The following is a 25,724-nucleotide window of genomic DNA, read 5'->3' on the forward strand; positions in this document are numbered from 1 at the left end:
GCATGGTGACGGACTCCTCCTGTGCCAGCACTGGGGAAGCAGAGGCAGGATCACACCTCTCAAAAAACGTCCTTAGGACTTCGAGGGGAAGAAAGTTAGAAGGGTCTGCTATTCGGAAAGGCAGACTATGGAAGGGTAGCGTCCAATTCACTTCAGTTCCCATTGATCTCAACAGCGGAGCGTCTTTTTTACATCACTTCCTGATCCGCCGCCCTTTCCCCGCGCACGCAGGGCACTGTGGGGGGCCGCAACGCGCGCTCCGGCAACCCCGCCCACTTCACCTTTCACCCCTGCACTGTCCCCGCGTGACGGAGTTGACTCGCGGACTACGTCTCCCGGCGTACAGCGCGCGCACCCCGCCTCCATGCGACGCGTTGATTTCTGGGAAACCGAGTCCCCCCTCCGCCCTGCCGGCCTTCAGGAAACCCAGCTGGGTACTTGAAATCCCAGCAAGCTCGGCGGCAATTTGGCTCCGCCTCCCCTGAGCTCAACTCGCGAGCCCCGCCCCAGTCCGCCCCGCCCCGCGCCGGGGCCGGAGCCGCAGCCCGAGCGGCGGGGTAAGATGGCGGCGGCGGTCCGGGCCGCGGGGCTCGGGCCTAGCGGGGTGGGCGGGGCGGAGTCGGGTCGCTAGTCGTCTCCGAGTGTCGTCCGTACGCCACCGGGCCTGGAGAGCATAACGTGGCAGCCTCGGATCCGGCAGCGGCGGCCACGGCAGTCACTGAGTGTGGGGCCTTCTTGGGGCCCGGGACGCGCCCGTGGGTGCCAGGGGGCGTCCGTAGGGCCTGGACGGCGCCTAGGTCAGCCCTCCATCACATTGCTGAACCCGGACGTGTCTGCAGGCGCCGTAGATGGTTTTTATGTGCGACCGTAGGCTAGGGTCTGTTGAGAGGCTTTTGGGGCCATCTTGAGATCTTGATGTGTGTCCCAGGAGTGAAGGGGTCTGCAGAGCCACCTAGATTGCTGGGGTATGTGTCTTAGGGCTGGGAAGCGTCTGCCCGTGCTAGCCTCTGCATTCAGCTCATCTGTGTGGATCTGGGACAATTTATAAGGCCTGGAAGCTCTCTTCAAGGACTAGGAAGTGTTAAGGGCCACCTGGAAGAAAGAGATGTGTTCCCACCCAGGGAGAGGGAGGCAAGCATTATGATGTGCCCAGAAGCATAAATGGGTCTCCAAGATCTGGGAAGTGTTTGATGTGGGGTGACTCGGAGACGGGGGTGGGGTGGGGTGGGGCAGTTAGAAGGAACTGGAATCATCCAGGTGATTTTGATGTGATTGCAAGAATCCAGACTGTGTCTTGGAGCAAATTCAAATGCTTTTGGAGAGTAGATAAATGTGTAGAAAATAATACAACAAAGTGCTGGGCATTTTACTCACCTCAAATGTACTTGCCCTTCAGAAAGTAATTAAAAAGGAAATGGCTTTAAACAAACAAAGAAAGAACGAACCTGTGTTGTCCTGGTGCTGAGGAGTTAGAATCAGTTCCTGGAGGCCTGAGGGTCTGTAGAGCTGACTAGACTCACCTAGTGCAGTGCCCTGTAGCTTGACCTTGATAGCAGGAGGAAATACATTGTTGGATGCGATTCGGTACATGCCAACATATGCATTTTACTAATATTACTCCAATCGTGTAAACGGATGTTTCCATTTAAAACTTGGGAAGTATTTTTCAGTATGTTTTATGTACTTTGTGTAGTGAGCTGTTTGTGAATCACAGAATTGCTCCCAGGACCCTGTAATTGAGGGATCATGTATCTCCCGTGGTCTGCAGAGCCTTATAATGTCTGCAGCCAGGTGCTTTTGATACAGTTTCTTGTATGTGACAGTCACTGCTCTGGATAGCATTTTTGTCCCAGATAGTGCTGGGGAGCAGCCCCAGAGCTGGGAACTAGTGGTACACAGGGTGGGAGGGTCCTGAGCATTAGCTTAGAGAAGCTTGGAGATGGTAGAGGGGCTGTCAGAGTAGGGTATGACTCTGGGAATTAAGGAAGAAGCTGAAGATTTGGGCAGCTGGAGCTGAGAGGCTGGCTGAATGTGGAGGCCCAGGCATAATTTCATAGAGGACAGGGACCAGGTCTTAGGTCTTTTCTTTGCAGGTGCACAGCAGGAGAAGTAGGCTGAGACAAAGGGGAAACCTGGTCTAAGGGCTGGTGATACAATTATTGCTAATGTGTATCCAGCCATTTGTATGTGCAAATGAGTGTGATAGATGCTACTATTTTGCCATTTTCAGATAAGCATAAGGTTTGGTTTAGGAATCCCAGAGCTTCTAGGAATTCCAAGATTAGGTGTGTTCAGAGTCACAGGTTTGACAGCTGTGGGGAGGCTTACAGCTGTGATGTTCATGTTTTCTGAAGCCTCCATCAAGACATCCACCAGTCTGAAGGATGCTCTTTCAACCACCTGACTGGGCACTCAAAGCTCAGAATTCCCGTGACATCACCGGAGGCTTTGGCCATGCTTCCACAAGACAGGCAGCTGGGTGATAGGCAAGTGTCCCAACGGGGCTGGGAGGACAACATGACTTTCTGAAATTTGGCAGTTTTGTTTTAAAAGCAGTGTAGTGGCTGTGTAGACCATACTATCGTAGTTCTGTTTCATACCTATAAATGAAGCACTTTGGTTCCTCACCATGGAGGAGGATGGATGCTGTGTGAAGCTGTGGTACCTGTTACAGAGTACCACTGAGCATGTCGATGCATTCCTCATTGTGAGGAAGGTGGGTTTCTGAGACTGCAGCACGTTCATAAAATCATGAGACCCAAAGTCAGGGTTGAGTTGGCATCTATCTGATTGGGTTGGGGAATTTGAGTTTTGGCTAGGAGCTTTGGGAAACTGGGCAGTGGAGTCCTCCCATTGGCAGGGGAGGCAGCTAACATCCAGAAGAAGGATGCTCTAGTCCCTGCCAGGTCAGCGTGGAATTGGTGGAAGAGGCACCCTAAAGCAGATGCAGGGAGACAACCCAGGAGGTCCCTGAGACCTCGCTTCACTCCAAACTGTCGCCCTCAACCCCAGGTGACCATGGAGGAGGAAGATGAGTCTCGAGGTAAAACAGAGGAGTCGGGAGAGGATCGGGGAGACAGTCCACCTGACAGAGATTCTGCCCTTTCTCCTTCTGCTTTTATCTTGGTAAGACAGCTGGGGGCAGTGGGGCCTGGGGGCCTAGGTTCCCATTTCCTGGAGTAGGAGCTGAGGGTATGGGCCCTGGAAGAAGTGGGGCCCTGTGGGGCTGTATGTGGCCTCAGCCTGTGGCCTGGCTATGGGGTGCCTGGAACATGCCTTCCAAACAGCAGAGGTTATAAAAGTCTCTTACCTGGTGCCCCTGATTTTTTATCCCCCTGCAGCGGGCCATTCAGCAGGCTGTGGGAAGCTCCCTGCAGGGGGACCTGCCTAATGAAAAAGGTATGAGGTGTAGTCCTTTCAGGCCCTTACCCCTCCTCTGGGTTTGGTATCTTCATTCTTTCTGAGCCATCATGAGTGCTACCCTTGTGGTCGGGCTAGGAGTGTCCGGGGGACTGGGTTTGACTGGAGGAAGGCCTGGTTGGCAGGGACCAGCAGACCTGCAGCTTAGGGGATGGTGTCATGGGACCCAGTGTGGTGTCAGGGCTGACGCGAGAGGTGGTGAGTAGGACGCTTGGGAGGCAGGAGACTTCTAGATCCAGGGCTGTGCAGGGCTCAGAGGCCGAGCTGAGATGTCCCTTTCAGCACTCCAGTGGGTACAAGCTCACCCAGATGGGGTTGGGAGAGCTCGGGGTCCTACCCTGACTGGAGGTGGTAGTACTCCCACCGCGAACACTAGGTCTGGTCCTGGCGCCTGTGCTCTGCAAGCCTCCCATTGAGTCCCCTTACTTCACCGTCCTTCCAGATGGCTCTCGGTGTCGTGGCCTTCGATGGAGGCGCTGCTGCCGGAGTCCACGGTCAGAGCCTCGTTCCCAGGAGTCAGGGGGTGCCGACGCAGCCGCTGTGAGTAGGGGTGTCCATGAACCTTCACCCTGGGGCCTGCGAGACAAGAAACGGGGCTCTACCCCTGGGGCGGGGGAACTCTAGTGGGCAGTGATGGGAGTCTGGGGACCAGATCCCCGACTGAGCTGCTTCCAGAGACCATCGAGGACAAGGTGGGGTGGCTCTCTGAATGTCCTTGGGGAAGTTGGGTTCCTGAGAGCTGGACTAGGAAAGTTGTCGGTGTGAGCGCTAACAGAACAGAGCCCCACTTGGCCCCTTCCAGGTGTTGGATACAGCTGCAGACAGCTTTCTGGTGGGGCTGGTGAACATCCTGGATCCCCCAGATACCTGGGTCCCCAGCCGCCTGGACCTGAGACCTGGCGAGTAAGGACCTGGGCAGCTGAAGGTAGGGGTGACTCCAGCCTGGGAGCTGGGACTCTGCTGGGACTCACCGTTTCTTCCGTTTGCAGAAGTGAGGACATGCTTGAGCTGGTGGCTGAGGTCCGCATCGGTGACAGGGACCCCATGCCTCTACCTGTGCCCAGCCTTCTGCCCCGTCTCAGGGCCTGGAGGACAGGAAAGACGGGTATGTGGGACTTGCACTGGGTTGGGCAGGTGGTCTTGGAGTTGTGTGGAGACCAACTATTTTCATATGTTTGCTAATGGTGCTGGGTCCTGGACTTCGGGGCTCTCACATGTTCAGCAAGCATTCTGCCACCAAGCTAAGCCCTACCTAGTCTTCCTTAAGCTATTTGGAGTGAAGGCAGTAAGGATGGTGATGATGTTAGCTACAAGTTAACGCATGTGCTCCTGGCAAGGAAGCACAGGATCATGTAGGAGCATCGAGCATGCCGGGTACCAGATGGCAGAGCTGACTGATAGTGTCTTTGAGTTGGGACTCACCTCCTAGGAGGGATCCTTACTAGCTCCATCGGTGGGTCTGGCTGCTAGCTTGAGTCTGAGTAGGGAAACCAGGCATTTTGGTTCTGTGCTGTGGTTGGGTAGGATAGACTCTGCTTCCCATCATGCTCCTGGTAGGTGGCCAGCGCCCTCAGAGCGCGCGCACCGGCACATCAGCCCCAGTGGTCCTAACACCTAAGTGCTCCCTGAACACCTGAGGTTGGGTTGAGTGGCCTCCACCAGGGCCTTTGTTTCTGTGCTGCTGGTGTCTGAGCCCAGCAGGTTACCAGGTTACCGTCCCTCTGCAAGTGGAGCAGAGAGAAAGTCTCAGGTTGGGTCTTTGGCAGCCATCGGTCCCAGTGCCTTACAGAGCATGGATTATGACCCCACTGAGGCAGGTCACCGTCACTTTGTCCCTTTTCTTTGTTGTGAGTCCACCTCTCCACTGGGCACAGGGGTATGTGCTCCCCTGGCCTCCATGGAGGTCGATCCTAAAGTCTCGGGGTGTGGAGCTGTGAGTGCGGCCTTAGCTGTGGTCTCACATAGCTGGTAATCTGGGAGAAGAGAATACCTGGGGGCCATGAGTGCAGGACTAACCTGGGTAACACCAGGAGGTCCTGACTCCAAAGCCAAAGTTCCAGAGCTGCTGAGGATAGGCTTGCCAGCAGAACCTGTTTATACAGACAAGGGGCTGTATTTGGCTCCGGGCTGCGATATCTGTGGAGCCAATTGTTCTCATGGGGACTCGAAAATTATGTTGTGGTTTTATGGGTTTGTTTGTTTGTTTGTTTTGGGGTGTTTTTTGGTGTTGTTTTGTTGAGGTGGGGTCTGGTGCCTAGGCTGGCCTGGAACTCCTCCAGCAGCAGCCTCCTTCCTTAACCTCCCTTGTGCGGCGGGGACTTCAGTCTTGGACCACCACCATTGGCGGTGACGTGTTGTAAACATTCTTGGAATAGGGTCTTTTGTGTTGCTCAGGCTGTTCACAGGCTCTAGGCTCGGGCACTCCTGCTCCAGCCTCTGGCATTTGGGACTGTGGTTTTGCACTGCTCATGGTTCTTTTTAGTTTTGTTTTGTTTTGGTTTTTGGTTTTTCGAGACAGGGTTTCTCTGTGTAACAGCCCAGGCTGTCTGGAACTCACTCTGGAGACCAGGTTGGCCTCGAACTCACAGAGATCCGCCTGTGTGCGGCACTGCTGCCAGGCCAGACTGATTTTATAGAAGGAATCCAAAGCAGAGAGGCTGAGCTGGGGGCCTTTGGTCACATGACTAGAGTGTTGTGACGAACTGGCACTGTCCGCACTGGGCCATGCGGGGTGGTCTTGGTTCCCTTGCTTAGATTCATCACCTGAGTCCTGGCCCGGCCCTCGCGGCTGTGTGCCCGTGGTGCAGTGCGGGTGGCGCAGACTAAGGAGTCCCGTAAACCCGGTCTGTGAGAAGAGCAAGTGCCCCCCATGTCCCTGTGACTTAGTGGCTCTTGTTTCTTAGCTCTTGGGTGCAGGTTGGGGGCAAAAACCTGGAAGGACTCTCTTGTCTTGCCAGGCCTCCAGCTCTGCCATTTCATGGTCTCAGCTGCCTCCTCTCCACAAAGCAGATTCACCTCGTGTAGGGCAGCTGGCTCTTCTGTCCTGTGGGGACATCACTGCTATTGGTCAAGGCAGATGTTTGGCTTTAGGGCTGACTTGTGGTGTGGGAGATTAGGTCAGTACACCTTTGGGGCTCAAGTGTGGACTCGGGCCATTTCCTGCTGTACTGGGTGTCCTCCCACGTGCCCGGCCGGTGCTCCGCCACAGCATACCCCTGTCCCTGACCTCCCCGAGCAGCACCTACTCCTTGATTGTGTGGTGTAAATAGTCGGTTTGTCTGGAGAGGTAGCCCTTTACCACCCCAGCCTGCTCTACCTGCTCCCTGGCCTGTGGCTCAAGGTCCTGGGGGCACATAGGAAGCACTAGAATAGTGTGGAGGAGGGTCAGGATGGGGATGGGGCGGTGATGGCACCGGCCTGTCTGCAGGCCTCTGCACTGGGAGAGGAGCAGGGCGTCCTGACTGACGGTCTACCCTGTTCTCTGCAGTTTCTCCACAGTCTCATGCTTCTCGACCTGCCTGTGCCCGGCACCTCCTCACTTTGGGCACAGGAGATGGAGGGCCTGCCCCTCCACCTGCTCCCTCCTCCGCCTCATCCTCACCTTCCCCTTCCCCATCCTCCTCTTCCCCTTCTCCCCCTCCCCCTCCTCCTCCTCCTCCACCCCCTCCAGCTCTCCCTGCCCCACGATTCGACATCTATGACCCCTTCCACCCCACCGACGAGGCCTACTCCCCGCCGCCAGCCCCGGAGCAAAAATATGACCCCTTCGAGCCCACAGGCTCCAACCCTAGCTCATCTGCGGGGAGCCCCTCACCAGAGGAGGAGGAAGAGGAGGAGGAGGAGGAGGAGGAAGAAGAGGGCCTGTCACAGAGCATCAGCCGCATCTCAGAGACCCTGGCGGGTATCTACGATGACAACAGCTTGAGCCAGGACTTCCCAGGTGACGACAGCCCCCGCCCGGAGCCCCCACCCCCGCAGATGCTGGGAGCCCCAGGGACGCCACCGCAGGCTGACTCCACACGGGCGGAAGGGGCTCCGCGCCGCAGGGTCTTCGTGGTGGGACCTGAGGTCGAGGCCTGTCTTGAGGGCAAGGTGTCGGTGGAAGTAGTGACAGCGGGTGGACCAGTGCTGCCACTGCCGCCACTACCCCCAACTGATCCCGAGATCGAGGAGGGCGAGATTGTGCAGCCCGAGGAGGAGCCCAGGGTCGCGGTGTCACTGTTCCGGGCCGGGCGCCCTCGACAGCCTCCCGCTTCAGTAGCCACTCTTGCTTCAGTGGCCACTCCCGCTGCGCCCCCAGCCTCTGCTCCACGTCCCCCTGAGGGTGACGACTTCCTGTCCCTGCATGCCGACTCTGATGGTGAGGGCGCACTGCAGGTGGACCTGGGTGAGCCGCCCGCAGCTCCAGCCACAGATGCGCGCTGGGGCGGCCTGGACCTGCGCCGCAAAATCCTAACGCAGCGAAGGGAGCGGTACCGCCAGCGCTCTGCCTCGCCCGGCCCGCCGCCTGCACGCAAGAAGGCGCGACGGGAGCGGCAGCGCAGTGGGGACCCGGCGCCGCCCGACTCGCCAGCCTGGGATACCAAGAAGCACCGCTCGCGGGAGCGCAAGCTCAGTTCACACACCGCGGCCCGCCGCCGCTCCCGCTCCCGCTCCCGCCGCCGGTCTCGCTCCCGCAGCGCCGACCGCAGACGCGGAGGCCACCGCTCCCGCTCCCGCGAGAAGCGCAGGCGCCGGAGGCGCTCGGCCTCACCGCCCCCCGCGGCTTCGTCCTCCTCATCCTCACGGCGTGAGCGGCACCGCGGCAAGCGCCGGGAGGGGGGCAAGAAGAAGAAGAAGCGATCGCGCTCGCGGGCCGAGAAGCGCTCTGGGGACTTGGAGAAGCTGCCCGCACCGGTGCCTCCCTCAGGCTCTGACCGGGACAGCCGGCGCCGCGGGGCCGTGCCACCCTCGATCCAGGACCTCACGGACCACGACCTGTTCGCCATCAAACGGACCATCACGGTGGGCCGCCCGGACAAGGCAGAGCCCCGCGCACCTTCGCCAGCGCCTGCTGCGTCCCCAAAGCGGGAGGTCCTGTATGACTCCGAGGGTCTGAGTGCCGATGAGCGGGGTGGCAAGAGTGACAAAGACCGCAGACGGTCGGGGGCTGCATCCTCCTCCTCGTCCTCAAGGGAGAAAGGGTCTCGACGGAAGACCATTGATGGGGGGGACCGGGGCCGAGACAGGGACAGGTCATCCAAGAAGACGCGGCCACCCAAGGACTCAGCGCCAGGCTCCGGGCCACTGCCCAAGGCCCCACTAAGCAGCGGCTCCTCCTCCTCCTCCTCCTCCTGCTCCTCCCGCAAGGTGAAACTGCAGTCCAAGGTGGCCGTGCTCATCCGAGAGGGCGTCAGCAGCACTACCCCTGCCAAGGATTCCTCATCCTCGGGCCTGGGCTCCATCGGGGTCAAGTTCAGCCGAGACCGCGAGAGCCGCTCCCCATTTCTCAAGCCGGATGAACGGGCTCCTGCAGAGGTGGCCAAGGTGGCCCCGGGCAGCACCAAGCCCAAAAAGACTAAGGCCAAGACCAAGGCCGGGGCCAAGAAAGCCAAGGGGACCAAGGGGAAGACCAAGCCGTCCAAGACCAGGAAGAAGGTTCGCAGCGGGGGCAGTAGCTCGGCCAGCGGGGGGCCCGGCTCCCTGAAGAAGTCCAAGGCCGACAGCTGCAGCCAGGCAGCCAGCACCAAGGGGACAGAGGAAACATCGTGGTCTGGCGAGGAGCAGACCACCAAGGCCCCCAGTACCCCGCCACCTAAGATAGCCCCACCTCCCCCCGCCCTCACCCCGGACTCCCAGACTGTGGACAGCAGCTGCAAGACCCCTGAAGTCTCCTTCCTACCAGAGGAAGCCAGTGAGGACACTGGGGTTCGAGTAGGGGCAGAGGAGGAAGAAGAGGAGGAGGAGGAGGAAGAGGAGGAGGAGCAGCAGCCTGCCACTACCACAGCCACCAGCACGGCCGCCGCCGCCCCGAGTACTGCTCCCAGTGCGGCCTCTACAGCAGGAGACTCTGGCGCCGAGGACGGGCCGGCTGCTAGGGTCTCCCAGCTGCCCACGCTGCCCCCGCCCATGCCCTGGAACCTGCCTGCTGGGGTGGACTGCACTACCAGTGGGGTCCTGGCCTGTGAGTCTTCTGAATAGGGAGAGGGAAGGGGGATGGCATGAAAGGGGTGGGTAGGTAGTGGGGGTGGGGGTGGAGCAGGGCAGGGTCTAGTCCACCCTTGGGCCTGCAGGGAACCGGTGGAACAGAGGCATATGTAGTGGCTAGCACGGAGTGGAGAGCTTGAACAGGGTGCTGTCTTCCTCGGGGTGGGGGAGAGTTGGGACTTGGGTGGGTCAGGAAGCCGATGTTCCTCCAGCCATCCCCTAGTCCTCCTTGCCCCTGCGTACACACCCCTGGAGTCCTAAGAACACGGGGCTCTGTGGTGACTTTCGGTAGATGAGGTTTTCTGTTCCGAGCTGAGATTGGATAGTCCTGGGGGCGAGGGAGGGAGGGACCTGGCGGTGTCAGGGTTAGGTGAGGTTTGCCGCCCGGCCCGACACCTGCGCTCACTGTCACGCCTCTGTCCGTTGCAGTGACTGCACTGCTGTTCAAGATGGAAGAAGCCAACCTGGCCAGCCGAGCAAAGGCCCAGGAGCTGATCCAGGCCACCAACCAGGTGGGCTCCCATGGGGAAGAGTCCCCACAGCCCCTTCTTTTGTCCATTGCCTCGGGGGAGGAGAGGAACTACAACTCCCAGCAGGCCTTAGGGCAAGGTATTGGCCAGAAGAGGAGCCTGTTGCTCTCTAAGATTGGGAAATTTGAGAGAACAGAGGGGGTACAAAGACCCCTCTTCCCTTCTACCTTCCTTGGCTTATCACACTCTCTTCTCACAGATCCTCAGCCATCGGAAGCCACCCTCCACTCTGGGGGTGACCCCAGCTCCTGTACCCACTTCTTTGGGCCTACCCCCAGGCCCTTCCAGCTACCTGCTTCCTGGCAGCCTCCCCATAGGGGGCTGTGGCTCTACCCCTCCTACCCCCACTGGGCTGGCCCCTGCGTCTGACAAGAGAGAGGGCAGCAGCAGCTCAGAGGGACGTGGGGACACCGACAAGGTGAGGCGGACTTGGAGCATCCATCAAAGGACTGGAGGGTTGGGGCGGGGAGCTGGGTCCTGGGCAGTCACAGCAGAAAGAGGGACGCTGCAGCTCAGGTCTGAGTGCTTGCCTGGCATGCAAGAAGTCTTGGGTTCCATCCTTAGCTCCTAACGTGTATAAAGGAACTAGAAACATTTGTGGTGTGTGTGTGTGTGTGTGTGTGTGTGTGTGTGTGTGTGTGTGTGTTTATAAACACCCCCTTTAATGTACCTTGCAGTTGCTCCCCACCTTTGTATAATTGGGAGATGTTGGTTTTTAAAAGAAAAGTCGAGCACTTTTGGGCTGAGTTGGTCCTACAGACTGAGGCCTGTAGCCCTAGCATTTGGGAGGCTAAGAGATAGTGAAGAGGCCGTCCCCTGCTGGAGTGAGGACCCTGCAGGCGCAAAGAGGAAGAGCGCTTTGGGGCTCTACTACCCGGCCTTGGGCTGCTTCCTCTAAGTCCTGTCTAGATGGATTGACCTGGTCATGGCCTGCTGTCTGAGGGCACCACCCACTCCTGCGCCTCACACTGCTCTAGAACAGGCTTGTACTGGAAACAGATGCCCTCCGCTTCCCTAGCCCGATGCGTGAACATTCCCATGCTGTGCCAGCCAGCCCTCTGTTTATGCTGTTTGTCTTCTCTTGACAAGTGTGTGGTGTAGCAAGCAGCCCCTCTTCTGTTACTTGAGAACCTCGGGGTCCACAGAGCTGAAACCGGCTCTCCCTATAGCGGGGACACGTGTCCCCATTACCAAAGCAGGTGTGTTAGAGTGCCCTGACCTCCCCGGGGTCCGTGGGCCTGCACTCATCGTGCTGTGGCCCAGGCTCTGTCCCACCTGTCTCCGGCCTCCCTGCACTTGCTTTGGGAAAACAGCTCTGCCTGTGGTCACGGACACTGGGCTTTCCCAGGAAGCTCAGCCTCCCAGCACAGCTCCCCTTGATGGTGGTGTCCCATTTTCCGTGAGTCACAGGATCTAATTCCCCGGCGGTGGAAGACTGGGCCCCCTGTGATGATGTCCACCTTAGCAGCCTGAGCCGCCTGGGCTTGACCGCTCAGCCCTCCTGTGCTTCTGCCAGAGCTCAGGCAACCTGGACCAGAGCAGAGTGTGAGCAGCCGAGCTGGGTATCCCTGCCACTTCAGAAGGTCTACAATCAGAATAAGCCTGTAAGGTCTGCTTAGGGAGAGTTGTGACCAGCTGTGTGTGGGGCACACACCTCTGGTCCTACCGCTTGAGGCTGAGGCAGGAGATTTAAAAGTTGAGGGCAAGAATGGGCAACTTCGAGCCACTACCTAGAAAGACAGCTTGGGCTGGGTGGTAGAGCACCAGCACCCCCAAGCTTTCAGTTCCAGTCCCAGATTCGCATAAAAGAAACAGTTTGCCTGGTTTGTAGCCCGCAGACTGCGGGGCCGGGCTAGCTGGCCCAGGGTCTGGCCTGGAGATGCCCACTGGCTAGGGTAACCGCAGAAAGGGGAGCACAGGGCAGGCGGCCAGGGTGAGGGCACTGCAGGCCCCTCACTTGCTTGGTCTTCACTCTCCCTGTCTCCCCCCCAGTATCTGAAGAAGCTGCACACACAGGAACGGGCAGTGGAGGAGGTGAAGCTGGCCATCAAACCGTACTACCAGAAGAAGGACATCACCAAGGAGGAGTATAAGGACATCCTGAGGAAGGCTGTCCACAAGGTGGGGCAGAGGGCCTGTGGGGATGGGGACCTGGGTCCAGGAGAGGGACATAGGGTAGGCCCAGTCATTGAGTCAAGGTCGAGGGTGCCCTGGGGCTGGCAGGAACTCAGTTGTTCCTGGCTCCGCAGATCTGCCACAGCAAAAGCGGGGAGATCAATCCTGTCAAGGTGAGCAACCTGGTGAGGGCCTACGTCCAGCGCTACCGCTACTTCCGCAAGCACGGTCGCAAGCCGGGGGACCCCCCAGGACCCCCTCGGCCACCCAAGGAACCAGGGCCTCCAGACAAGGGTGGCCCAGGCCTGCCCCTGCCCCCTCTCTGAGACTTCATACCCTGTTCCTATGCCTCTGAGATTCTGGACATATTTATGGCTCCACTTCCCCACTATACCCCCACAGTGGGATGTTGGGGTCGCTGTGAGGAAGAGGAGAGCCGCACCCCCACCCCCACCCTGTCCCTGCCCGTTATCCTGGCCCCTTAGCCTACCCCCACGACCTCAGCCCTTCTGTCATGCCCCCTCCAATTTCATTAAAGATTTCATGAAATATAGATGGTGCACGCTTGAAGCAGGCTGACCTCTGTAAGTTTGAGGACAGCTAGGGCTACAGAGATTCTGTCTTCAAAAAAAAAAAAATCTTTTTTCCCCATAAAATGCTCTTTTCAGGAGGAAAGAATTATGGGGAGGGGGTAATTGTGATGGGGCCACACCAGTCCAGGAACATGGTGGTGACAGGAGGCAGGGCCCAGCCTCAAGTAGCAGCTGGCCTGTCTCATGTACACTGGAGCTGATGCCAGTGAGGGGCCTCTAGTGTTAGCAGCCCTGGGAGGCTGCAGTGACTCAATCCGTGGTCCTAGAAGGAAGCCAAGGCCAACAAGGGCTACGTGGTGAGTCAGTCTGCCTCACGCTGGCTTGCCAGCAGCCATCCGCTGCTACATAAGTAGCTCATGTCTCCTCCATGAAGGGAGAATGTGCAGCCTGGTCTGGCCTGTCTCTTGCTTCCTCTTACTTTCTCCAGGACCTTGGAGAGGTCGAGAGCTGGTAGCCAGGCTGTGCTTGCTCCTTGTGCCCCACTCACCGAGCAGCAAACTCCAGCTGCAGATGGGAAACTGAGACCACTGTAGAATAATCACCAGCTAGGGGGCATTGTGACACCAGACAGACATGCGATGTGGCATAAACTGCTTTATTGATAGCAGCCGAGCAGGGCTCAGGTGTCTCCGGTGGCCTGGAGGTCCATGTCCTCCACCAAGTCCTGGAGGTAGGCTTTGTACTGGTCAGAAGTGAGGGAGATAGGCTGGCTGTTGGAGATGTGCAGATCCACAGTTCTCAGTGACGAGGCTCCCCCTTCCCGGGCCATCTCTAACAGCTCCTTAAGACATGTGGGAACAACCTATGGGGGTGGGGCAGGAAGGAGTCAGGGCAAATCTCCAATCAGCTAGGGACCCCCAGCGTAGCCCAGGGTGAACCCGTGCTCAGCCTAGGGCTGCTGTGAACTATAGTTCTTCCTCCCCCAGTCATAACCAAGGGGGCTCCTGGGAGCTGTACACTCCAAAGGCTGCAAAGACGGGCAGCTGCCAGCCCCATGGTCTAGTGTCAGAATAAGCTCTGAGCAGCCCTGTGGACGATGGGGAGCAGTGGCTGTAGAGCCCCGTTGGAGTTGGAGTTCCGGGCTGCTGCAGGTTCCTCCACAAATGGACCCTCCCAGCCCCGGAAGCACAAGAGAGCTGGCACCTTGACCATCACAAGCTTCTTGACCCACGGCTGGTCCTGGGGCCACGACTCCCCCACACAGAACCACAGAGTGTAGCGTGGGGAGTGTCCACTTCCTTCCATGAAGGCAATCAGATCTGGGAACCCAGGAGTCAGGTCAGACAAGAAAGGACGCCTCTCTGCCCTTTCCACACACTCAACTCCCTGTCTTCCCTGGTAATGCTCTGCTCCCGCCACAGACACTGCCCGTCTGCAGAAGTCCTGCAGACACTACTCAAGTGTCCTCATCCATAGCTCCTTCCCTGTCCTCAGCACTCTGGGGGGGAGATGCTAACCCACTCCATCCAGAGGCTCGGCAGTGGAGAGGGGGAGGCTGCTGGGATGGCGCCTCAACATCTCAGGCCTCACTGTGGCTCTCCAGATTGACACGGTCATGCCAGCCTTGAGGACGGGGCAGGAGGATGAGTTGAAGGCCAGCAGAAGCAACAAGAGTGAGACCCTTTCTCAAAACAGCTTTAAGGCTCTCCTCAACAGTCCCATGTGTTGGTGGAAAACACTGGAGGCAGGTGCTGGGCTCATCACTCCACAAGACTGCTGGACAGCAGGACTTTAGGGGACTGACTCGTCCTGTAATTTGCAGGGGCACTACCACTGAGCCAAGCCCTTACATCATTTCTATAGTCTCTACAAAATGTTTGCCAGAGCCTTTAATCTCAACACTCAGGAGGCAGAGGCAGGCGGATCTCTGTGAGTTCGAGGCCAGCCTGGGCTACAGAGTGATTTTTGGAAAAGGTGCAAAGCTACACAAAGAAACCCTGTCTTGAAAAACCAAAAGGAAAAACAAAAAAAGGTTTCCGGGGCATCTTATGGTGCCTGTACTACATACATTAGGTTTAACAGTTACAACAGCCGGTCCCCGAACTTGGTGGTGTAAGCCTGTTCGTTGCCATGGAGCAGAGTAGCAGGCTTTGGATTCAATCAGCCACAATGGTCTGTCAATTCCCATAGTTACTCACCTGCCACGAAAGGCCCAAGGTCGAACACACCTCCGTCCTTGTCCTTGGGGACCTCTCCGTCAGGTCCTCGCCCACTGTCTGGAAGCAGCTCCTCACCCAGAGCCCAGAAGGAGTGGGAGTGGCCCAGTCGCTGGGCCCAGAGACACTGCCCTGACCTCCACAGTGCCAGCCCCTTGCCCAGCCCCTTGAGTACATGCCTCACATACTCCCTCACGACCCTGTCTGTCAGAAGCCCCTCAGGGTCTGGCAGGGTGACTGGCTGCCCGGGCAGTGTCTCATTATCAGCTGTGGCGCCCACCAGCCGCAGGCCCCCTGGGCAAAAGAGCGTCTGCTGGAAGACCTGCCGGCCTCGGTAGAAAGCGGTCACTTCGAACTCCCATTCTGAGTGGTGGCATGAGAGGGGAGAGATGAAGAGGACCAGGGTGAGGACTGCATTCCCCGCTGCAGCCCTTCCTACCCCATAGCTAGCACTCACGTTCCTCAGCTAGCAGCTGCCTCAGTGGATTTTCCTGGGGTGCCGGGTTTGGAAAGTTGTCCAAATTGGGGCTTAGCAGTGGTTGAATGTGATCAGGAGCAATAGCCAGGCCCAAGGACCCCTCATCTGGGAGGGGTTCCAAGACCATGCTACCCAGTGATCCCAGGAGGTCTTCCTGGAGGAGGAGAGAGCTGCTAGTCTAGTTAACAGCCTCAGCTGAATCAAGAGGGTAGCAGACTGGTAAAGAATGGAGGTCCAGGGGCAAAAGCTGGGGGTGGGAGGAAGGGGTGACCGACCAGGGACAGGGCAAGGATGGGCACAGGACGGTTGCCGCCTCACCTGGGGATCAGACAGACTGCTTTTGCCATTGGTATCAGGAGAGGTGTCCAGATGTACAAAGTCTCTTGCTGCTGTCCAGAGAGAGGGTGAGTAGAATGAAGGGCAGAGATCCTCCTGATCACACGGGGTTTGTGACTCCCCAAGCCAGCCTGGCCACACACCTGGAGTCACAAACTCATACACTTTATGAGGGTCAAAAGGGTCCTTGCTCTTGTCATCGGCTAATCGCAACACTTCTTTCCGGTTCAGGGCTGACCGGAAATTCCTCTTCCAGGTTGACAAGTCTGGCTTATCCTTCCCTGGGGTGTAGGCACCACTGGCTTCGGCCCAGGCCTGACACACCAGTGATTCCAGGAGAGGAGGAAAGATGACTTAGTCTCTGCCCTGAGGTCCTGACACCTCCCACCATGCCCCATCCTGCAGTTTCAGACCCAAGGTCTCACATTCACCGGGCCCCCAAGTCTTCCATCCTCATCCCTAGCCACTACTTTCCACACCAAAGAAGAAATCATTTTTGGTTTTGAAACAGGGTCTCACACGCTGTAGCAAAGCTGGGCTCCAACTTGTTACTGTCCTGCTGCCTCCGGAGTGCTAGGATGAGGAACTATGGCACCACGCCCACCTTGAAGCCTTCCAGGGCCTATTCGGTACCTCACCCCAGGACACCCCTGGGGGCCACATCTCACATTCTCCCCATTACTACCACTGGTCCATGCTAATTTGGCAGCTAATAACCCCATTATGTAAGGCAGTCTCAGACCTTAAGGTTTAGGGGTTCTAAAATCAAGAGCCCTGCTCTACAGCAGTTCTCAACCTCCCTAAGGCTGCGGCCCTTTCCTCATGGTGACCCCCAACCATGACACTATTTCGTTACTACTTCATAACTGTAGTTTTGCTCCTGTTATGAACCGTACTCTAAGTATCTGCCATGCGACCCCTGTGGAAGGGTCTGATCCGCAGGCTGAGAGCCGCCGCTGTAGAGCGTTCTTAAGCGATCCAAACTTGCTTTCCGGGTTCTATTCTTGGAATCTGCCAATCATTTCCTGTCTGTCCCTCCAGTCCTATCCACCTTCATTAGCAAGACACCCCCGCCCCGTCCCTGACTAGCCACGCCCGGGAACGCCTCTCCGAAGTCCTCAAGAACCTTTGGCCCCTAGCACCTGGAAGATGCCAAAGTCAGCCATCTGGGCGTCCTGCCGCAGGCCATGCTTCCATGGGATCCGGAACCGAGTGCGGCTCTCATCCAGCCAGGCCACGCCTTTCAGCTGCCCCAGGTCCAGCTGCGACACCAGCCAGGGCAAGATCCGCGGTTTTGGGGTTCCCATGATCGGGCCTGCGCACACAGGGCAGTCCCTGAGCCTGCATGTCAAGCGGCAAACGCACTCAAACCTCTCCGACCCGCCACAGCGCAAGCCATTTTTTCACCCATGCTCTCGTTGGGATACAAACGGGGAAACTCCTTCCCACCTTCCATACTCGGTGGGGCCATCTTTCCTACCCCAACGTCTTCAGTAGAAACTGTACCTAACTCTACCTACCCATCGGTTCCTGCTCTTTTATAAACGTAAACCCTTCTCTATTATCCAAAGCAGGTACCCCACTTCCAGGGTGGAGCCCTCTTCCCTATGCTTTTCAGGACCGCGACTGCTCCCTCACCCAGTTCCCTTGCTCATTTCCACTCTTCTCTCAAGTGCTCCCAAGTGCAGTCGCTTCTCTCCAGGCTTCTTCTGTTTTGATTTTTCTATGTTGTTTTTATGCATGTTTTGAGACAGGTTCTTAATACGTAGCACAGGCTGGCCTCGAACTTGCTATGTAGCCCAGGCTGGTCTTCAACTCACTATGCAACCCAAACTGGCCTCGAATGCCCTCTGTAGCCCAAGCTAGCCTCAAACTTATTCGGTAGCCCAGGTTGGTCTTCAGCTCCCGTAACCCTGGCTGGTCTGGAGCTCATTCTGCGGTCCAGCCTGGTCGGGCACCCACTCTGGAGCCCAGGCTGGCCTTGAACTTGCAGCAATTTGACTGCCTTCAGCTTGAGTGCTCAGACTGCAGGCCTACGTCTTCCAGTCGCAGCCCTTCTGGCTTCCTGTAGCCGAGCTCCTGCGCGTCAAGGCTGCCCCATCCTGCGCCCTGAGGCCGCCACCCTCCCGATTCTTCCGCGTTACCTACCAGGGGAGCAATCGCGCGCTCGTGGGGCGCTGGTGCCAACACTGGTTTCGGGGCTCCCAGTAGCTCTGAGGCTCGAAGTCACGCACCCTTCCCCTCCTGTGAGCTAAGCCTCTGAGCGCTGGGGCTTCCTTTTCTAACGATATTTTGAGATAAAAAACAATTTTCTCATAATTTGGTAAGAAACGCACAAGTCGACAGGCTACTTCTGGGCAAAAGCCGACTCCCTCGATGCCCTTTTTCGGCCTTCCGCCCACAGGCATGCTGGGAACGCCATATGCAAATCAGACTACAACACAACGCCCCGCCCCTTCAACGTTGGGGCGGTTACCAGGTCGGCCCAGTGCGCAGGCGCGGGAAAGTTGAATTTACGAAGAAAAGTTTGTAGAAATTGAGTGGAAGCGTGGGCGCCGGCGTCGGCGCGACTAGAGCAGAATCCCGAACCAGGTGAGCGGGGCGCCGGGAAGGTGCTAGAATAGAGAGGGAGGGGAACCAGTTGCAGGAGCGGCCGCAGCCCGTCCTGCCTCGCTGAGGTCCAAGCACCCGGTCTCCGGTGCCAGCAAGAGGTAGTTGGAACTATAACTCCCAGCAGGCTACTCGGTGAAAAAGCGAGGAAACCGGGCCAGTGTGTGCCGCAAAGCCTACTGGGATTGGTAGTTCCCTATCCTCCAAGGACTTAAATACCTCGATGAATGGCTCCTTCGGCATCCAAGGCTGGGAGCTCCAAACCCCCTTCCTCTCCTGGATATAGAAGCCCAAGCACTCAGCTACCTCCTCTCTTAGACCCTGCTGTCTCCAGACTTTTTGCTCGGTGGAATCAACTCTCTCACTGGCCCTTGGCCACCTTCTAGGAGTCTCCCGAGATCTGGCGCCCTCTTCATTTTAGGGACTCGGAGGTTTGAGCATATCATTGCACTTGAGTTTTCATCCTTTGTCCTCTCCTTCAGGTGCCTCCATGGCCGGCTCTGAAGAGCTGGGGCTCCGAGAGGACACACTGAAGGTTCTGGCTGCTTTCCTTAGGCGCGGTGAAGCTGCTGGGTCCCCCGTCCCAACCCCACCCAGGTGAGTGAGTGACCACTCTCCCAGGGACAGCCTTTGACTGGAGGATCTTCCTGAGTCTTGGTACTGGTCCCAGCCTGTCTCCTCCCTTCAGATCTGACCCCATATGCCTGTCTCGAGTTTCAGAGTGCTCTTCCGTGGGGTTACTCTGAGGTTCTTGTCCCTAGGAGCCCTGCCCAAGAGGAGCCAACAGATTTCCTGAGCCGCCTCCGAAGATGCCTCCCTTGTCCCCTGGGGAGGGGAGCCCCTCCTCCGGAGTCCTCTCGGCCCTGCTTCCTTCCCCTCCGGCCCTGCTATGATTCTGAGCCTGGTAAGATATTTACACTGGTCACCTGTGAAACTGATGGTTAGGAGCTTTGGTTCCAAAAGTGCAGACAGTACCTGTTATAAGCGGTGTCAACACCGCTCAGTGTTAGCCACAACGATTCCCCTGCTGTGTTAGGCTTCTTTCTAGTGGGTAAGGGCAGTGTGGAGACAGAGTCACACTTGCTGGAGCCCTCCTGCATCAGCCTACCTCAAACTGGAATCACAGGCTTGCCTCATTAAATAGAACCCCGGCTTAAATTTATTGTTTTTTCTTTTTTTGGTTTTTTGAGACAGGGTTTCTCTGTGTAACAGCACTGGCTGTCCTGGAACTCACTCTGTAGCCCAGGCTGGCCTCAAACCCACAGAAATCCACCTGCCTCTGCCTCCCAAGTACTGGGATTAAAGGCGGGTGCCACCACTGCCCAGCGCTCAGTTTAGATTTCTTCCTAGCAATTCTGTGGTTGACCAGGAGGAGGTGCTCTGGCCCGCTTCTTAGGTAGTTATCTCTTTCCCTACACAGGTGCTTCAAGGGCTCTTAGGGAAGACTTCACTGTAGCCCCAGCACACGAGACAGGAGACATGGCTGTCAGTCACAACTCCCTACCTAGCTGGGTATGGGGGCGCACTGCTGTAATCAGCACTTGGGAGACTGAGGCAGGAGGATTGCTGTGGGTTGAAGGCCAGCCTGGATTACAGAAAGCGATGATGTAGTTGAGTCAGTAGAGTGCCTGCCTAGCATGCACGAAGCCCTGTACTCAGTTCCCAACAGCACAAGGCATGGCAGTGCACATTAGGAGGAGAAGAAAGAGGCCTCCAAGGGCACCAGGCATGCACTGGGCACACGGACATACATGCAGGCAAAACACCCATACTCGTTAAATAAAATTTTTTTAAAAAAATGGGGGGGGCTTTTGTTTTGTTTTCTCTGTAAAAGAGCTCGGGCTGTCCCATGTAACAGACTTTCTTCATGTGCCACCAACCAGCTTCCAAGTCATGACGTGGAGACTCATTATTAGTTGTGGATGCTCAGCCTTAGCGTATGCTTGTCCCACTAGCTCTTATAACTTACTTTAACCTGTTTCTCTTCATCTGTGTTTTACCTTAGGGCTTTTTACCTTTCATTCTGTCTGTCCTATTTCCCTGCTTTCTCCCTCCTCTCTCCCTTCTCTCTGGAGCCTAGATTCTTCCTACTTATATTCACTGCCCACCAGCCCCAACCATCTCTCTCCTGCCTAGCTATTGGCCATTCAGCTTTTTATTAGACCAGTCAGGTTTCTTAAGCAGGCAAGGTGAAACAGCAACACATCTTTACATTGTTAAACAAATGCAATATAAACAAATGTAACACATCTTTGCCCAGTTAAAGTAATATTCCACAACAGTTCTGGAACTCACTTTATAGACCAGGCTGGCCTTGAACTCACAGAGATGTGCCTGCCTCTGCCTCCTGAGTGCTGGGATTAAAGGTGTGCACCACCACCACAAAGAGCATTGGATCTCATGGATTTAGAGTTATGGAAAGAAGAGCATTGATCTCATGGATCTAGAGTTATAGAAAGAAGAGCATTGATCTCATGGATCTAGAGTTATAGAAAGAAGAACATTGGATCTCATGGATCTAGAGTTATAGAAAGTTGGGAGCCACCATGTGGGTGGTGGGAATTGAACCCAGGTGTGCTGGAAAAACAGCCAGTGCTCTTAATTGCTAGGTCATTCAACTTCTGATATGCTTTTCTGGCCGTCATGGGCACCACACACCCAAGTGGTACACAGACACAGGTGCACGCAGAATACCCATATACATAAAATTAAAAAATAATTCTAAGGAAGTGTGACTGATTAGATGGCTTGCCTAAGAAGAAAAGTGCAGCTGCAGAGGTCTGTTGCTGATCTGTGAACTGGACAAGGGGTAAGGTGGTAATGGCAGAAATGCTGTGTGCCCTTATTGGATGGAATAATCTCCAAAGTTTAGCTCAGATATTTCAGTTTAATTTGAAGGTGCAACCAAGTAGAAAGGCTGAGGACTTTGACATCTTTTCCCAAATTCTCTCATGGCCTCAGTTTACACCTTTGTGAAATGGAAATTGTTGCTGTCTAGTAAGATGGTTTGGAGGAGAGAATCCGTAAGTGTCCTGTTCTGTAGACACAAAGAGTTATTCTTGCCACCAGGCCCAGCGACTTCAGACTTCTATGCCCTGGTCGCCCAGCGTTTGGAACAGTTGGTGCAAGAGCAACTGAGATCTCCGCCCAGCCCAGGTAAGCAGCAGAGGGGCCCGGAGATCGGTGAGAGCGGGGTAAGCAGAGGCCCGGAGACCCGTGAGAGCGGGGTAAGCAGAGTGGCCGGAGACCCGTGAGAGCGGGGTAAGCAGAGGCCCGGAGACCCGTGAGAGCGGGGTAAGCAGCAGAGGGGCCCGGAGACCCGTGAGAGCGGGGTAAGCAGAGGCCCTGGAGACCCGTGAGAGCGGGGTAAGCAGACCCGTGAGAGCGGGAGTGAAGCCAGGCCCCTCCGCAGTTCACTTCTCTTCTTTCCCCCAGAATCCCAGGGACCCCCACCCACAGAAAAGGAAGCCCTGCTAAGGAGGCTGGTAGCCTTGCTGGAGGAGGAAGCAGAAGTCATCAACCAAAAGGTGACCGGCCTATGCTCTATGCCTTGGAGAGGACAGTAATATGGGGTAGGGCAGAAGCAGGAGTGGCATTGTCTTGGTGAACACCAGATCATCTTTCCGACAGCTTTGGAGCCTCACTCACCACAGTAGGACTTTAAAGAGGAAATGCCGCTGGAGGTGGGTGTGGCTTCTGCGTTTCCTGGAATCTGATTGGCTTTCAAAGCTGGACAATACTGTAACAGTAATAATCTGGTAGGAAACAAGGTTTCCATAAATGGCTTCAGCGGTTCTTTTTTTCCCCCCCTTTCTCGAGACATGGTTTCTCTGTGTATCCCTGGCTGTCCTGGAACTTCGCTGTAAATCACGCTGGCATCGAACTCAGAGATCTGCCTGCCTCTGCCTCCCGAGTGCTGGGTTCAAAGGCGTGCGCCACCACTCCGGGCTTGGCTTCAGGGACCGAAGGAGAATTTACTGTTTAGAACTCAGAACTGTACTTTGCTCTGAGTCTAGACCCCCTTCCTGGGAGTCCATTGGCCATAGAGGCTGGGGGGTGGCACTTAGTGCAGCCCAGCCTCCCTGGGCTGTTTGCAGGAGCAGCAGTAACTGACGCTGCCCCTCCGCTGCCCTCCGCCCCTCAGCTAGCCTCTGATCCTGCTCTGCACCGCAAGCTGGCTCGCCTGTCAGCAGGCTCCTTCGCCCGCCTCGTGGAACTCTTCTCCAGCCGGGAAGTCAGCTCCTCCCCAAGCTGTGCCAGCCCCTCGCTGCCGTGCCCGGCGCCCCTGCCGTGCCCGGCGCCCCCACCGCCATCCCCGGAGCCACTGGCCCGCTTGGCTCTGGCCATGGAGCTGAGCCGGCGCGTGGCTGGCCTGGGGGGTACCCTGGCCGGCCTCAGCGTGGAACATGTACACAGCTTTGCGCCTTGGATCCAGGCCCATGGCGGCTGGGTAAGTCGTAGACATCCTGCCAAGCCTCAGTTTACTGCCGTTTGATGGGGGACAGCTTAGGTTTCCTTCCATTCAGTCCATCGTGTGCTTATTGAGCACTTGATGTATGCTAGGCACCTTGCTGAGGTCCTCATGCCCAGCTGTCTTGATCCAGCAGTTGTGAGACCAGCTCCTGCGGCTCCCCAGTCCTCCCATCTTCTAGGGTGGTTGTGTAGTGGAGGATGGGATTCTTCAGGGATGCATGGGATCCCAAGGACCTCTGCTTCTTATGTTGAGTATCAACTCAGTGAGGTCTTCCCTGGACCCTGTTTATTGTTTTATAAACATAAATTAGAAATAAATCTGCTTGGCATAATGCCATATTTTTAATTCCAGGACTCAAGAGGCAGGCAGATCTCTACGAGGTCAAGGCCAGCCTAGTATACATAGGGAATTCCAGACCAGCTCCGGCTGTATAATGAGACCCTGGAGGTGGGAGTAAGGGTAGGGGGAATGGTACCTGGTGGTGCAGGCCTGTCATCCCAGGTACCAGAGAGACTGAGGCAAGAACATCCAGGTTTAACGACATCTGGGCGACAGAGAGTAGGTGTAAGGTCAGCCTAGGAACTTAGTGAGATCTTGTCTCAGAATATGAACAGAGCTCAGTGGTAGAGTCTAGCACTTAAGAGTGGGATGAAAAGTGTGGTCTAGAGGCACAGCTGGCCGTGGGGGGCCCTGATCATCCTGAGATGGGGCTCTGAGATACAGATCGTCTGTGCACAGCCACAGCTGGCCGTGGGGGGCCCTGATCATCCTGAGATGGGGCTCTGAGATACAGATCGTCTGTGCATAGCCCCATCTGGATAAACCCGGAGAGACCTGGAGATGGGTCCAGTCCCAACAGGAAGGACTCTGGATTTCACTGCCTGATGAGGCTGGATGCTCTCTCAAGACTGAATGTGGACACCAGGTTATCGAATGCCCCACCATTCCCTGCCAGTGGAGATTTCTCCCAAGATCCAGAGTAGACACTACTAAGTGGTGAAGAAATTAATCTGAGGGATATCGAATGAATCTAAGCACACCGGGCTCTTTAGTCTATTCACTTCATTCTTCTCAATTTTGTCTACACAGCTTCTTTTCTGTTCTCACACTTAGCTCCTCTGTCCCTTCTTCCGCTGTTCTCTCATTGTCTACTGAACCTAAGATCTTGCATTAAAAATGGGTGTAGAAATAAATACAAAGTATTAATTGTTTTTTTGAATTAGAGTGGGGAGGTGCCAGTGGAGGATGTTTAGGGCAGCATAGGTGCTATTGATCTCTAGAAGGGCTAAGATATACCCAGGCCAGACACCTGCTCTATCACTTCTAGTTCGCTATAATCCTTCTAAGGGATCCAGCAAGGCCAGGCACCTGCAATTCTGCTCTGTGAAAGTTCCACGAGGACACTTTGGCCAATTTTACTTTCTCAGTGGCTAATGATGGAGAACAAGACCTCTAAGTGTCTACAGTCCACATGGAACAAGAGACCTAGTTATGAAGCATATTTTAGTATGTTTCTATTCATAAAAATTGGGGCGGTGGTGGCACACACCTTTAATCCCAGCACTCGGGAGGCAGAGGCAGGCGGATCTCTGAGTTCGAGGCCAGCCTGGGCTACAGAGTGAGTTCCAGGAAAGGCTCCAAAACTACAGAGAAACCCTGTCTCAAAAAAAAAAAAAAGTGCAGTTAAATAAGAAACCATCTTCTAAACTATCCACAGTTATGTGTGCCCATAAGATTGAGATGCAATCATGAGATTACATGTACACATTACATGGAGATGCATGGTAAATGGGGAGAATCATAGCTGTTATTGCACAAGAAGTTTACAAGAAACAATCAGTTCATTCAAAAGGCAGTAATTCCATAACACCTTGCATGATGGTTTCCTCCAACAGAACCCTCGGTTCTGACAGGTTGGCCTTCTGAACTCTAGTTGTCACCTGCTGTATACTCCCATGGACTTTGCTGCCAGCGGCTCTCACTACCAGGTCAAAGATGTTACTGTGAGCATATGTAGGTTCCTCTGCACTCCCTAGGACAGGGAGCTGGGGATGATGGAGGAACCCAGACTACACTGGAGATAGTGAGGAGAGGAAGGATGGACATGTGGAGCTCACCCAAGAACCTGCCATACCCGCTTCTTTTAACAGATGTCAGGAGAACTTAGGGGAGACCAGAGACTGGGCAGGGCTGTCATGGAGTTAAAGGCTAGTCCTTAGAACAGACTGAGGCCAGCCCAGAACAGCCAGCCCCTGGACTGCTCTGTGCCAGGACTGTCCCCCTGCCTCTGTTTCCACCCTCTCTGTGTATCTGACCCCATCTCTCTGGAAGGCCTCGGCTCACGGGCTCTGTCCCCTGCAGGCAGGCATCCTGGCCATCTCACCCGTGGACCTGGATTTACCCTTGGACTGAGTGCTTCCTTCCTGAGCTGCTGCCGGAATGACCACAGCTTCTGCTGACACACGTATTTCCTCTCAGGGCTGCGGGCTGGGGCTTGCCATGGCACTTTTTTTTTTTTTTTTTTTGCCAAAAAGATTGTTTAGAAATGTCTCTATATTAAAAGCTTTGTTCTTTAACTAAAGCACCAAGGTGTTTGTTTGACTGTGTGTGTGTGTGTGTGTGTGTGTGTGTGTGTGTGTGTGTGTGCGTGTGCATGTGCATGTGTGTGCGTGCGCGTGCATTTGAGTGAACTGGAACGTATGTGGAGGTGAGAGCTCAAGGCTGGGGTCTATCACACTCCATTTTTTTTTTTTTGGACACAGGGTCTCTCTATGTGGCCCTGGCTGTCCTGCAACTCTGATTCCTGAGTGCTGGGATTACAATGGA

The 25,724-nt window shown here is 55.9% G+C and overlaps 3 protein-coding genes across 11 annotated transcripts; 2 read left to right on the top strand and 1 right to left on the bottom strand.

Moving 5' to 3' along the window:
- The first annotated feature begins 397 nt into the window (after positions 1-397).
- Scaf1 (SR-related CTD associated factor 1) lies at positions 398-12,804 on the top strand. Of its 4 annotated transcripts, none has more exons than XM_076575533.1 (12): positions 398-557; positions 2,355-2,486; positions 3,013-3,126; positions 3,342-3,399; positions 3,863-3,960; positions 4,223-4,323; positions 4,410-4,525; positions 6,908-9,583; positions 10,036-10,118; positions 10,336-10,554; positions 12,129-12,257; positions 12,386-12,804. In XM_076575533.1, the coding sequence occupies exons 3-12, from the start codon at positions 3,019-3,021 to the stop codon at positions 12,575-12,577; spliced, it is 3,780 nt and encodes a 1,259-aa protein (XP_076431648.1). In that variant the 5' UTR covers positions 398-557; positions 2,355-2,486; positions 3,013-3,018; the 3' UTR covers positions 12,578-12,804. The 4 variants fall into 4 exon arrangements, with proteins under 4 accessions (XP_076431648.1, XP_006986298.1, XP_006986299.1 ...); XM_006986237.4 differs by lacking the exon at positions 398-557 and adding an exon at positions 587-965; XM_006986236.4 differs by lacking the exon at positions 2,355-2,486.
- A 619-nt stretch (positions 12,805-13,423) lies between these two features.
- Positions 13,424-18,239, bottom strand: Irf3 (interferon regulatory factor 3). 3 transcript variants are annotated; one of them, XM_016004837.3, is made up of 8 exons: positions 17,963-18,239; positions 16,957-17,155; positions 15,958-16,129; positions 15,797-15,864; positions 15,458-15,632; positions 14,983-15,363; positions 13,988-14,103; positions 13,424-13,646 (listed from the first exon to the last, which is right to left on the bottom strand). In XM_016004837.3, exons 1-8 carry the CDS (start codon positions 18,220-18,222, stop codon positions 13,464-13,466), a joined length of 1,554 nt encoding a protein of 517 aa, XP_015860323.1. In that variant the 5' UTR covers positions 18,223-18,239; the 3' UTR covers positions 13,424-13,463. The 3 variants fall into 3 exon arrangements, with proteins under 3 accessions (XP_015860323.1, XP_015860322.1, XP_076431666.1); XM_016004836.3 differs by having other exon boundaries at positions 15,797-15,867; XM_076575551.1 differs by lacking the exon at positions 17,963-18,239 and having other exon boundaries at positions 16,957-17,121.
- Positions 18,240-18,270: 31 nt separating this feature from the next.
- Bcl2l12 (BCL2 like 12) lies at positions 18,271-25,479 on the top strand. Of its 4 annotated transcripts, XM_042274654.1 has the most exons (8): positions 18,271-18,406; positions 18,907-19,021; positions 19,186-19,328; positions 21,494-21,580; positions 21,860-21,951; positions 22,569-22,874; positions 23,707-23,823; positions 25,260-25,479. In XM_042274654.1, exons 2-8 carry the CDS (start codon positions 18,915-18,917, stop codon positions 25,308-25,310), a joined length of 903 nt encoding a protein of 300 aa, XP_042130588.1. In that variant the 5' UTR covers positions 18,271-18,406; positions 18,907-18,914; the 3' UTR covers positions 25,311-25,479. The 4 variants fall into 4 exon arrangements, with proteins under 4 accessions (XP_042130588.1, XP_006986296.1, XP_042130590.1 ...); XM_006986234.3 differs by lacking the exon at positions 23,707-23,823; XM_042274653.2 differs by lacking the exon at positions 25,260-25,479 and having other exon boundaries at positions 18,378-18,406; positions 23,707-25,243.
- Positions 25,480-25,724: the final 245 nt, after the last annotated feature.

This window comes from Peromyscus maniculatus, chromosome 1, assembly GCF_049852395.1.
Source record: "Peromyscus maniculatus bairdii isolate BWxNUB_F1_BW_parent chromosome 1, HU_Pman_BW_mat_3.1, whole genome shotgun sequence".
NCBI classification, from domain to species: Eukaryota; Metazoa; Chordata; class Mammalia; order Rodentia; family Cricetidae; genus Peromyscus; species Peromyscus maniculatus.